General features: G+C 40.8%; 1 protein-coding gene across 2 annotated transcripts in view; it reads right to left on the minus strand.

Annotated features, from left to right (window-relative positions):
• Positions 1-3,760: 3,760 nt before the first annotated feature.
• The window catches only part of LOC148017335 (Transport protein particle (TRAPP) component), a 40,795-nt gene continuing 30,839 nt past the window's right edge, over positions 3,761-13,716 (minus strand). The window contains exon 9 of one of the 2 annotated variants that reach the window (XR_015687902.1): positions 3,761-4,525. Coding sequence is in view for 1 of the 2 variants with exons in the window: in XM_087663224.1 (XP_087519350.1) it covers positions 4,493-4,525 (33 nt within the window). In the remaining variant the exon portion in view is untranslated. The remainder of the gene's footprint in view (positions 4,526-13,716) is intronic. The other variant, XM_087663224.1, reaches the window with a different exon arrangement.

Raw genomic sequence — 13,716 nt, forward strand, 5'->3', positions numbered from 1 at the left:
ATGGAAAATTTGTGGATTTCCTTGGATTTCAACTTCTTTATACCAAGGTTTCTACATGGCATTACTCCAAGGTGCTCATGGTTATTCATGAGAAATTTCAATTGGTTCTTATTAAGACTAATGTGCATGGTCACTTTTGGTGATTGAAATTTTGTTTGAAGGGGAGATTCTATGGCTAATTAAGCTCTTTGGCCCAAATGATCCTTTGTCTAGATGAGATCCATGGGATAAACTAAAAGCATGTTTGTCACTTGGTAGACTGGGTTTGCATCTATGGGGATATTTTAATATGTACGTTGATCACTCACAATCTACTTTTTGAGCACTCGGTGTGATGGATACACCTAACAATCATGCTTAGAAAGACCTTTAGTCTTGGCTTTGCCCATCAACCTTAGGATTCACTTTGTGTTCAGCACAGCATATGGCTACATGATCTCAATTTGATTGTATATACATTATGCAAGATTATGCTTTTTTGCCACAGATTTTGGAGATGGAAATACTGCAGCAATATGCCTTGTCCAATCACTTTTCCTTGCAATTTGAGATGCTTGCACAGCCCATTGCTCCTTTTGTGCAATTTCTAGGCATGCTCCCCTTATGCTTCAATTCATCTTACTTTAAACATCTAGTTTTTAATGGTTATATGAGGGAATTACTTCATATGATAGATTATTGCTTAACTTCCCATCTAGGGAAGTCACTCTTTTGAGCAATTGATCTGTAATGTGTAGAGGGTTGCTCAGCAATATGGCATTCGTCATACATCCCTTTGTAGGTAGCTTCAATAGGCTACAAAAGAACTACTAGCTTTGGTTCATTCCTTATTGTTGGAATCCTTAGATGATGCATTTCCACTTCCATTCGCCGAGAGGTTGGTTGATCTTATTCAGTAGTTTCAGTTGAGATCTCATCAACAAGATAAGTTGAAAACTCTAACTAAGAATTTTCAAGATCCTTCCTACTTATCTCATAACTTCTCTTGGGATTTGGATGCTTCACATGCTAGAGAGAACATGGTCAGACTTCAATATGCAGAGAGTTGAATGGTTACAAATCCACAAACCATTGTGCTTGTGCAAAAGTTATTTTCTAAAATTTCTTAGTTCTACACAAGCCCCTTATGAGTAGATTTCCCATCCCCATTTGGCCTTTTATGCTTTTGTCAAGGATCATTTTTCACTTAATATCCATGCTACCTTGGAGGGTGATATTTATGAGAATGAGGTTATGGATGTCTTGTTGCATTTGCCAATAGATAAAAGTTCGAATCAAAATGGCCTCACTAATGAATTCTTTTAGGCTTATGCTACTTATTTTGTGAAACCCTTGACAATCATATATCAATAGGTTTGGAAGACAAGGATTACGTCTGTATCATGGAAGGCATGAGTTATCAAATTGATTCTGAAAGCACCTTCTCTGTCAATGTTGCAAAATTAGAGAACAATCTCTTTGATAGAGTCTACGTATAAAATTTTATCCAAAGTGATGGCTAACATCTCCACAAGCATCTCCCTAGCATTGTATATCCCCATCAGTATGGATTCATCAAGGGAAAAAATATTTCGCATAGTGTATTGAATGTGCAGATGGGTATTAACTATGCAAAGCACTTGTGGTACTAGCTCAATTGGATTTGGAAAATGCCCTTGATTGCTTGGATTGGTATCTTATTGTGGAGCTTATGCACACCATCTGTGTTAGGCACACACGTCTCATTTGATATGCTTTGTCAATATTGATGTTTCTTCGTGGGTCAAGCTGAATGGCAATATCACCAAGCCCTTTACCCTTGTATGCTCAGTTAGATAGGGCTCCCCTTTGAGTCCTCTATTTTTTACCCTAGTAACCCATCCAAACTCACCATGTTACCCCATCTAGTGATCACTCAATAGTTGGTTTATCCCTTACTTTTGGTTAGCATTTTGTTGGCCAATCATGACACTTTCATGATCACAAAAGCAAAAAGAAATAATCTCCACAAGGCATTAGATGTTTGGAACCTTTTTGGATATGCTTCTAGCCTCCATATCAATACTACCAAATCCTCCCTTATCAACTGTATTGAATCAAATTTAGAGTCCCTAGGGTGGTAGTGTGTGGTAATATCCCATAGCAATGTCACCAAGCATCTAAGATATCCCTTGGGTGTTGATGTTCAACCAAAGCACTTACTAGAATGGAATTCACATAAATTGGAGACTAAATTTACTTATTTTTTCTCTCTTTTGCCCTAGACTGCAACTATCTTGAATAATCTTACCAAGCATATCCATTTCATATTATGGAAAAAGAACACTTACATACATGTATCTCTTGGATTTCTTGGAGCAATGTTTACATCCCAAAAAACATAGGTGGTGGGGCTATTTTGGATATTGACTCATATGGTGGCTCTTCATTCGACACTTTTTATAGTATGTGTATTAATCAACAACCCTGGATTTTCATTGTCTATTTTTTCTTACAAAATCGAGGCCTCATGCATGGTAATACCAATATTCGGGACTCATGGTGGTGCATCTAAACACTGATACCCATTTCTCAACATCTTTTTTAGTGACTCGTATAGTATGCTCATGAGAGCTAATTCTTCAAAAGATGCACTAGCAGTCAATGGAGGATTGCTTAGTGGCTAACTCTTTTCAAATGAAATTGTTGGTTGTATCAAAGCCCCTCTTGGGATGGAAAACACAAGGACTAATTCAAATTTGACTGTATGACGTATGGGCTTGTATTCTATTGTTGATGCTACTCTGACGAGCCACAATGTGTTGATGTCTTTCTGTATAGCCAAGAAACTTTTTCACATCCCTTGCGGATGTTATTACTTATGGAGCAAATTTCCGATAGTATTGCAACATTGGCAACCTTTTTTCACCCTTGATTCTAATCATACTTTGTAGGATTGCAATCTTACAAGCCAACTCAAACTTGAAAATGCTTGGGCTAGTCACGTGTATCATCTCTTGATCAAATATCGTCACTAGCTAGTCACCAAAGCCAATGTTGTTTAAGACTTGCGTAGATCTAAGGCTTGGTGGGAAATGAATATGATCGAAGGTTAGCTAAATAAGACTCCATTCAAATGTAACGTCCTTCTGTGAAAAGTATTGATTGGCGAACTTCCTCTTGCCTCTATTCTTTCAAAGCACCGAATCTTCAATGGCATTTTTTGCTTTTGCATACTAGTAAGAGATTCTCTCATCACATACTTATTTCCTACCCTTTGGCTAAAAACATTTGGATCCTCTTATCTGATATTTGGAGAGTTATGGTTGGCCCATCGTCGTGCCCCTCTAACCGAGGTCTTTGCTGAGGCAAAATATCCCACTCTAGCACAACCACATATGAAGATATTGTTCCACTTTCTCAGATTTTGGAACTGTTGCTAGGAATGCTTTTTTTTTTCCGACTCCACTTCTAGTGTGTAAGTGTATATTGCTAAGTTCAAGGATCTTCTACATTGGCAATTAGATCTCATTCAACATGCTAGTCTTTATCCAAGGGAGGATTTGGTTCCTTGGTATACAACAATTTCTTGTATTTCTTTGCCCTGACTTCTGTATTTCTTTTGTGATTTGATATAGTATAACTACTCATTACGGGGGGAAAGAACGCGATGCATAAAACACAACACAATGAAAAAAAGAAAAGAACCATGAACTGAGAACTCATAAATGGGCAATGCAATCCATAACGGAAAGCACGAGAATGAGTACAATACCAACAAGGTAGCCAGCACTTTGATGATCAGTAATAGTGCCTCCAATCTCCCTCTCCAAGGACACCTGGCAATGCAATGATCATGTGCATAGGAGTGGAAAAAACTATATACATGGGCACCATTGTGAGAGACCCAATCCCAAGACACAACGATGCCACTGGACACCATCGGGAGAGAAAACTAGAGGGCCGCAAGTAATTCCCAAGTCATAGCACATTGAACTCTTTGTTCAACTTTCTGAGGTAACAGCCACCTGTACACATTGCCAACTAAAATACAACATTTCATCATGAACATAAACGTCCTAAAATCTTATTCAGCTAATCATGGATGACACTGCAGGTGTCTCTTAAAGTCTTTTCTTAGGCTGATCACAAGCACATTTATTGTGTATGCATTATGCACTTCTACTGTAGTACAAGTCATTCACAATTTACTTCCAAACTGGTACAAGTCGTTTTCAATTCAACAACTCTGTGAGTTCACATCTGAAGTTAAAAATTCTCGTTGATATGGAGTCAGCATACTGCAAAACAAATAGAATTAATTTCATTGAAGTATTGCTCTTGATCAAAGACCATGTAAACTGTTCCTCTCTCACCGAGTTCTTCACATTACTCAGCGCAGCTCTGCTAGCAGAACCTTTAACTCCAGTTTCAAGTAGCTCCATCACATTTTATGTCTTCTTTTGATTCCAACATCAATTCAGCACAAACAAGGAAGAGAGTGCATTCCATGCCAAATTTAGGTGTCAACTTCTCACAATCCTAGTCGTGCCTCCCGTTCAAGAACCTACAGAAGAAACAGTCAAAGTCATTATACTCCAACATATGAAATTAACAATGAAACGTTTCTCCAGCAGATGTACTTCTAATCCTGTCCACACACAATTTATCAACCACAAAACCAGAGAAAAACCTACTTTCCAATACTTTAAACTGAAAAACCTATGCTAATATAGTAATATGCCAGAGAACTTCACTGAATGGTTAGAAAACATTAACATTTCAAACAGAAATGGACTTTCAGCTCTGCATTGCCACTGCACACTAGGACACAACAAGCAAGAGACGTATAACGATCAGAAGAATTTTATAAGCTAGCTAGCTTCATAAAGCCAGAACACAAGCATGGAGGTAACCAGCCCCATGCCACCAAGATAATAGAACCAGTGACATTGATAACTCCACTAAAGCAGGGTCTAAGCTTGATTACAACAAGTTTCACAAACATGGATACAATCAGGGACTAATTTGGTCCAAAGGATGCTTTTCTTCTACAAAAGATAAGTTCTTAACAATAAATTTGTTTGGAGCTTTATTTGTTACTGCCTACTTAGCCACCTTATGAATTTGTGCACCTACAATCCCTTTGAAGAATCTGACCCTTACATAGATCTTTGATGCCTTATTGATTGAGGTACCACTCTAGAATCTACACAATTCAACTGATCGGACCACCCACACAATCATCATGGCAATTCTTTAAAATTCCAAGAAATTCAACTTGTCTTACAACCCGTAAGATCAGCATGGCAAATTTCTCATTGATTAAAGCTCTGATCATATAGGGTTACTTCCTACCCATTGCCTCACAAGTGTCTTACATCTCTCCAAATGACTTGAGCAAGGCACAAATTTTCTGTCTTTATTCTTAAATAGCTTCCTTGCATTTAATGGGTTGTTTATATTCAGCTTATCTACTAAAAGAGTGCTTCTTTCCTCTCATCCAGGCTTCCAACCCACTTTGTTTAGGATATCAATATATAACATCCATTTTGTATGCTTGAGTTGGAACAGCCCCATCCCCACTCCAAATTGTGTCCACTAACTAATAATTGACTAGTGATTCCTGGTCTATGTGCCCTGGGAGATTTCCACTGCCTGGCAAATGCTTACAAATCCGTCTAGGCTGAACAGACCCCTATTGCCATTGCAATCATCCTTGACATGCTCATCCATAGACATGAAAGCTCCCTCCAATGTCTGCATAAGGTAAAAATACCAATGAGAGTTAAGTATTACGATGATTCAAAACTACATAGCCCAGCCAAAAATGCTCTACTGAATTCTTCTCGTCTCTCTAGTAACTAAGCTAAGGCTCTGAAATAGTGCGCTCTCTCTTTTTCTTCCTTCACTTCCTTTATTGCTGCTTTGTTCTCTTGTGCACTATACTAGTGTGCTTCTATTCTCAGTTTCGGTGTGCTTTATTGGTCCTCAAGTTTCCTTTCTTCTCAGTTTTGGTGTGCCTTATAGGTCCTCAAGTTTCCTTTCTGGTATCAGAGATTTAGGTTTAAGCTTCCATGGCGGCCATGTTGGTCTTCAGTATGAGGACTGCATACACTGCTGGTGGCTGGTTTTGCTACACAATAGAAGGCCCAGACCCCTGTAACAGATGAGAACTCAATGTACAAGGCACATCAATATTCCCCCGGTTGGAGCCCATCAACCATTGTATACAGAACTCAAACTTGTAGAGCTATTGCTAGGAATCGAGTGTGTCACACACAAACAAGCATATAGAAGTCCAGTATCATTACATCCGGGAGAAGATATTGGACCAGACAATCGCAGTGGAGTGATGTCCTTAAGTCACAAATTCTTCAAGACCATGAGCCTACTATTACAATTAATGAGGCTCTTGCACAGGATATTTAGCACAGTGCTATGCAAGTTGAGCTCAATTCCATGGAGTGGAACCACACTTGGGAGTTGGTCCCTCATCTGAAGTAGCAGAAGGTGATTGGTCTATAAGACCAAGTATCTTGCTAATGGGACCTTGGACAAGCATAAGGCACAGCTTGTTGCCAAGGGATTCTCTCAACTAGCAAGTTTGGATTACTTTGAGACTTTTACACTGGCAGCTTGGATATCCACTATTCGAGCTATCTTGGCTTTAGCCACCCATCACCATTGGCCGGTTTATCAAATTGACGTGAAGTCAGCCTTTTAGATGAACGTGAAGTCGGCCTTTTAGATGAACGTGAAGCCGGCCTTTCCAAATGGTGTCTTGGATGAGGAGATTGTCTCACAGCCTCCTAGTTTTCTTGTGCAAATAAAGGACCATATTTATAGGTTACGAAAGGCCCTCTATGGCTTGAAGCAAGCTTCTAGGGCTTGGTATCAACAAATTGATCTATTCTTCTTGGATAGTGGCTTCCCTCCATCAGATCATGACCCCAACCTGTATTACAAGGTTGTGGAGGACAAGTGCATCTTAGTCATTTTGTATATTGATGACTTCATTATCACAAGGAGCAACACACAAGAAGCAGATATTGGGCCAAGAGTTCGACATGAGAGATCTTGGGATTCTCTGCTTCTTTCTTGGATTGGAGATCTATCAAATGACACAAGGCATTTTTATGTCCCAACACAGATACATCTCTGAGCTTCTTTCAAAGTTTGGTATGGGGGAGTGTCGGTCTATTTCTTGCCCCATGAACCCAGAGTCCAAGCTTATGGCAACAAGAGATCCCCTTAGAGATGCCACCCATTACAGGTGCCTTGTTGGCTCTTTGATATGGTTGATCCGAACATCTCTTTTGTGGTGGCTTTGTTGTCTTCTTTCATGAAAAACTCCTATTCATGCTCACTAGCAAGCCGCTTTGCACGTTCTGCGCTATCTATAGGGGACTTGATCCTATGGGATTGTATATGGAGAGGGGGCCACTCTTTTTAAATGGAGTGACTCCGATTGGGCAAGTGATGTGGATTCGAGACAGTCCACTACAAGTTATGTCTTCTCCCCTGGATTGGGATCCATCTCTTGGAGTAGTAAAAAAGAGCCTATTGCGGCTCTTTCTTCTACAGAGGCCAAGTATCATGCCCTTTGTTCTACAACTATGAAGGCAGTTTGGCTCTGTTGTTTGTTGGCAGAGATTAGCTTTCCACACACATGACCTACGGAGCTACAAGTGGACAACCAGAGTGTCCTCACTCTGGCAAAGAACCTAGTGTTTCATGCTCACACGAAGCACATCGACGTTCAATACCACTATGTTTGAGAGCAAATCGTGGATTCCAAGTTAGCAGTGGTATATTGTCCTACTGAGGACAACGTAGCGGATCTCTTCACAATGCCTTTGTCCAAGGATTCTATGCTTTATCACATAGGTTTGTTGGATCTTTAGACACTCCCAAGATCTGAGAGGGGATGTTAGCCTGCCACTTTTAGTATTATCAATCTCTCATCTCCTAGTTGTGAGCTTCTTTCAAAGTCCGAAGACATGGGAGCTCTCAAAGTTTAGTGCCCATTTCTCGAGTTTCTTAAACATTTTCTACATTTCCTAACCTGTGCCACCTTGTCGGACATTGTCCTACCTCCCTAGATTTTCTTGCCACATCAGCTGCATTTTTTGCCATTTTTAAAAGCTCCCAATTGCATTAAATGCATTCAGCCAAGCAGCAGCTGGTTGGCCAGCTTCAAGTCGGCCAATTTGGCATGTTTTCTGCTATTTATAGTAGATGCTTTGGCTAGGGCAAATGATCTTTTGCAAGTTGCTCCTCCGACCTTGGGTATTCTCCTCTATCTCTGGTGCTGCTGTTGCTGTCATCATTTCCAATCTTATTTGGTGCCCTCACTAACACCTTAGGCTGCGTGCAGGGACTGATCACTCTTGTTTGTATTCAACATTTATTTCAGTCAATGCAAATGTCTTTCTTCCTTCTTCTTTCTGTTGTCTCCTTCTCTCTATGTTCGTGTTCCTTCTTCCACTGCGCACTCACATGTTCTTCATCATTTCCACTATTGCATTTGTAGGTTTCACTCCTCCTTGGACCGGTACAGCAAACCATCTTCATCATTATTGTGTGTTTCCAACTCCTACTGCCACCCCATCACCCAAGCAACAATTTCCAACTTCTGCCACTTTACGCAAGCTTCATTTGCAACAAATTCAAGCCGTCTACAACAAGTTATGCCCTTTTTATCAGCCCTACATCAAATACCTACGTTTTTGTGTTTTGTTCACTCTTCAAGCACTACCCATCAATCACCTTGATAGCACCTGTGAAGAAAATACCCTAACACAAAAACACAAATAACACCGTACAACAAAGCACAGACTAATAGAAGAACACAATTAGGGTTAGGGTAACTCAGAGACAATGAACATAGAGAATGAATGAAGTGATATGATTATTGAATATACAATGCTCATACAGCAAACACACTATGCAGTGAATGAATACTGTACCTCAAACTCCTGTATCTCAAGGATCAAGGCAGCAATAATGAGCTAGAGAGTGCGTTGTACTCTGAATGGATCCCGAATCGCGGTGTACATATGCATTTTTCCAACCAAGCAATCATTTGAGAGTGTTTCGGTGTGCGGAGCAAATTTATTATCTGTCAGTGCAACGTCAGCAATGCACCATTTAATACAGCCAACCTGACAGTTTTTTTTGCTTTTTCTTCAAGTTATAAATAGCCTGACACCAGCACACTCGCACACACTTGCAATTGCAGATTTCAAGGCAAAGATCGGGCAAATTGCAGCTGACTTCGAGGTGTCCAACAGGGAGACATAGTTGAGGTCGAGATACGCAAATATACGGAATGCACCCATATATATATCTGCATTCCTTTGTATTCAGCATACTGTATACATCAAATCTTGTTCTTCTATGTCACAACTCTATAGAAACAGAATTTGTATTCTTTTTTCCCTGCATAAGGGGGTTCATGACTTTCTTTAAGCACCTTTTGTCGAATAGGAAGAGTGACACAAAGGCGGTTGTTCATGAGAATGTAATCGTCTTTGATGGAATAATCTAGATGAGAACCTCCTTGTTGTAAATTTGACCAAATTGCTGCAAAATTAGTATCTTCATCATAAGTATTCTTCAACGATGAAGAATACTTATGATGAAGATACTAATTTTGCAGCAATTTGGTCAAATTTACAACAAGGAGGTTCTCATCTAGATTATTCCATCAAAGACGATTACATTCTCATGAACAACCGCCTTTGTGTCACTCTTCCTATTCGACAAAAGGTGCTTAAAGAAAGTCATGAACCCCCTTATGCAAGGTTTACCTAGACATTCTTCAATCATATCAAGAAGCTTTTTCAGCTGAGGACAACTGAATAAAAGCCAGAGGGCTGTCACAACTCTATAGAAACACAATTTGTATTCTTTTTTTTATCTATATAATTATTTATTAAATTTGTTTCCTTTGCACTAATTAGATATAAAGAAAAGTGCATTGGAGCTGGCCACTGATGAGTGGTCACAGGTTATGGTGGACCCACGCGGTGGGTTAGAGAAAAGATAGTTCCCACTTCCACCTACATGGCCCGATTGGGCGCCTGTGACTAGAACTCACACAAATCAGGGTTAGACTGGCACACAGAAAGGATTGATGCCTTGAAGTGTGGGCTAGATCCGCCAGAAAAGACAGTTACAATCAACAAGATGGCATGATCATGAAATGCTTGTACAATGTGCATGCGTGGGCTGAAAGCTTGAAATGCACATTTCTTTGCATAGGAAAGTCACATGAAGATTCTGATACCATTTTTGCGATGTATACGGAAAAAGCTTTCATATGACACCCATATTGAGGGGTCCCTAAATTTTAGGAGCCTCGAATTAGCCTAAAAATGCTAGTCCTAAAAAATAGGGATGTCATTCTAAAAATAGTAAATTCTGTACTCTGACTGTGCTTACTAAATTTGGTTGTTTCTATTCTTGACAGTATTCAGCCCAAAAAGGAAGGCCATAGAGAAGAGACAAATATCAAGACACTTGTCACATAAGTTTCCAAGAGTCCCACCACTTGTCACATCTCATGACATGTGGCTGGACACTTGTCTTGTGCTACTCCACTTTCCCCTTTTGTACTAGCTCTTCCCTCTCCTATAAATAAGAGCTCGTTTTTATTCATTCAGCATCATTTTATTCATTGCATAATAGATAATGCATGTGTGTTTGTACATCTTTGCATGATCTTATGAGAGTGAGAATTACTTCTCCTCACTCTTAGGTTGATTGTAACTGAGCTCTTCCCTAAGGGACTTGGGTTGAGCAGAAATACATTCCTTCGGGAGGAGGGGAGGGTTGCCCTTTTTCAACCCTCAATCTTGTCTCCGTTACTTTTACATTTTCATGGCTGTAATTTTGTGAGTAATTTTCATTTTCAGCTTTAAGTGTTCATTCTCTTTTATATTAAATCTCGAAAACAAGCAAATATCATAATTGTTAAGCATACTACGTTGTTCGGGGAGTTTACATTCTGTCTCTTTCTCTCTCTCTCTTCTCTTTGTGTTCACCCTATTCTCTGAGTCTTGGACCCACGCTTCCACATCGCTACACTCTGACATGGTATCAGAGCAGTGAAGACGGACTGGCTAAGTGAAGAACCCTTCTGAAGAGGAGATTTCAGCACGACACAAGGCTGCATTTCCAGCATTCAAGAGCGAGCAGGAGGGCTATACATCAGAACAAGGCTGAAGTGAGCGTGGGCGTGCAAGAAAGGACCAAAGTTGGTGAAGTTGCTGTTTGCTGCTGTTCCAAGAGGAGGAAGGCTGAGTTTTTGGCCTTCAAGTGCAGATTTTACATTTTCATTGCCTCCGGCGGGTGAAGGAGCGAGACAAGCGAACCATAGTCCTGGCATGCTGTATTTTCACAGTCAGAGGGGGCTGCTCTTTGTGTTTTGTGTAGGCATTGTAGGTGAAGACGTCTTTTGAGGCCGAGACAAAATTTCACGCGAGCATGGACTCGAAGGTGCCCGTCCTATCAACTCTTCCATCAGATCAAAAGCTCAATGGCGAAAACTACCACATTTGGCGGGTCATAATGCTTGTCATTCTAGAGCCCTATGATTTGGCAGAGCTTGTTACGAAGGCTATCCATCGTCCTTCTTCGCGAGACAAGTCCAAACTCTCTTCCAGTGATAAGGTGGAGTTGGAAAAGCCTCAGGCACATTGGGATAAACTCAATGCTCGCATTCGCTCATTTTTAGTTCTCTCATGTACTACAGCTGTTATCTCTCATATTGAGCATTTGACGATGGCTCGGGAGATATGGTTAGAGTTGGATCGGATGTACAATCAAATGACCGTCATGAAGCGAGTTTCTTTGGAAGTGCAAATACGGACCATGAGTGTCAATAAGTCATCTTTCATACAATAGCATATCAACAAGCTGAGGCAGCTTCAGATACACGTTCAATATGCAAGGAAGGTGATCACTTTTGAAGACATGGCAATAACTCTCCTTTCACAGTTACCGTCCTAGTTCAGAGGTTTTTATTCCGCCTTGATTGCTTCAAGGTGGTCTAAGATTCTTCGGTGGAAAGAGTTGGTTCCTATGGTCTTGGACCAAGAGGAGCAATTGAAAGGAACCAATGCTTTGAAATTAGAGGCCTTGGTTGGTCAATCCTCTCAAAAGAAGGGAAAGGACCAAAAGAAGAAAAAGGAAGACAAATCTAAGAAGGACAAAGATAAGGAGTCTACTTGTCACATTTGTGGTAAAACAGGCCACTGGAAGAAGGATTGCCCTGACAAGGACAAAAATGAGAAATCTTCAAAGGATTCCGGAGCGGTGGCTACTCCCTCATCCACTGCTTTCCTCCATTTGGAGGTGGTTGAGAATTCGCCCCTGACAGCTTCCGGTGCTACGTTGACGACCCCATATACTCAGGAGTGGATTGTTGACAATGGTGCCTCTCAGAACACGACTCCTTCAACAAGTGTTGCTCATTTGTGGCCTTCGCATGGCCAGATTCTCATTGGTGACAATTCGTCTATTCCTATACAGGGACAGGGCAACACGCATCTTATTCAAGATGGATGTGGTGGTGCCCATACATCTAAGGTACTTTATGTGCCGGCTTGCCTTGGCACATAATCCCGTATTCCATGCCCGGACGAAGCACATAGAGATCCAGTACCACTTCATCAGGGAGAAGCTTTTGGATGCAACCATAGATGTGGAGTATTACAAGACGGAGGACAATCTTGTAGATCTATTTACAAAAGCGCTTCCCTAGGCTCTACTTCGACACATTCCAAATCCCTCAACCTTATGCCTCATCCAGGATCTGAGAGGAGGTGTTATAGATTGTCATCCCCTCGACAGGCGTTTTCCTTAGTTAGGCTGTGTACATATGCATTTTTCCAACCGAGCAGTCATTTGAGAGAGTTTCGGTGTGCGGAATAAATTTATTATCTGTCACTGCCACGTCAGCAACCAGATTAGCAGGTTGCGGTCGGGCGGACTGCCACATGGCAGTCCAATTGAACTGCAGTACAATCGGCTGCATTTAATGCAACCAACCTGATAATTTTTTTGTTTTTTCTTCACTCTATAAAAAGCCTAACACCAACACACACACACACTCTTGCAATTGTAGATTTCAAGGCAGAGATCGAGTAGATTGCAGCAGACTTTGTGGTGTCCAGCAAGGAGACATTGTTGAGGTCGAGATACGCAAACATACAGATTGCGCCCGTGTGCATATCTACGTTCCTTTGTATTCAACATACTTTATACAGCAGATCTTGTTCTTCTGTCTCTTTCTCTCTCTCTCTTCTCTCTGTGTTTACCCTATTCCCTCTCTCTTTTCTCTCTGTATTCACCCTATTCTCTCAGTCTTGATCCCAAGCTTCCACATTGCTGCATTTTGACAGATAGCAGCAATCGCCTAGCTAAAAACAGCAGCAAACTCATGACGAAGGGCTAGAAACAGGCGCCAAATGAGTGAAGACTACAATGAACAGCTTGGACTGCGATGTCTTCCGCAAACAAGATGTAGGCAGCAAGTTGAAAACGCTTGAAACCTGCAAAAATGAGATTAAGGCTGAATGGAGGGCAACATACCAGTTTAGGGGCTGTTTAAGTGAAGCTAATGCATTTTTAGCTCAACACAACCATCATCCTAGAGGGTTTCAGCATATCCTTCATCCCCGATAGCTCTTGAGGACTATGTTTCGCTCCCTCTATTATTGCCCTTCATCTTCCAACGTCTACTTCAAC

This window comes from Lygodium microphyllum, chromosome 22, assembly GCF_053477565.2.
Source record: "Lygodium microphyllum isolate KBCC chromosome 22, Lygodium_microphyllum_v1.1.10, whole genome shotgun sequence".
In the NCBI taxonomy this organism is placed as follows: domain Eukaryota; kingdom Viridiplantae; phylum Streptophyta; class Polypodiopsida; order Schizaeales; family Lygodiaceae; genus Lygodium; species Lygodium microphyllum.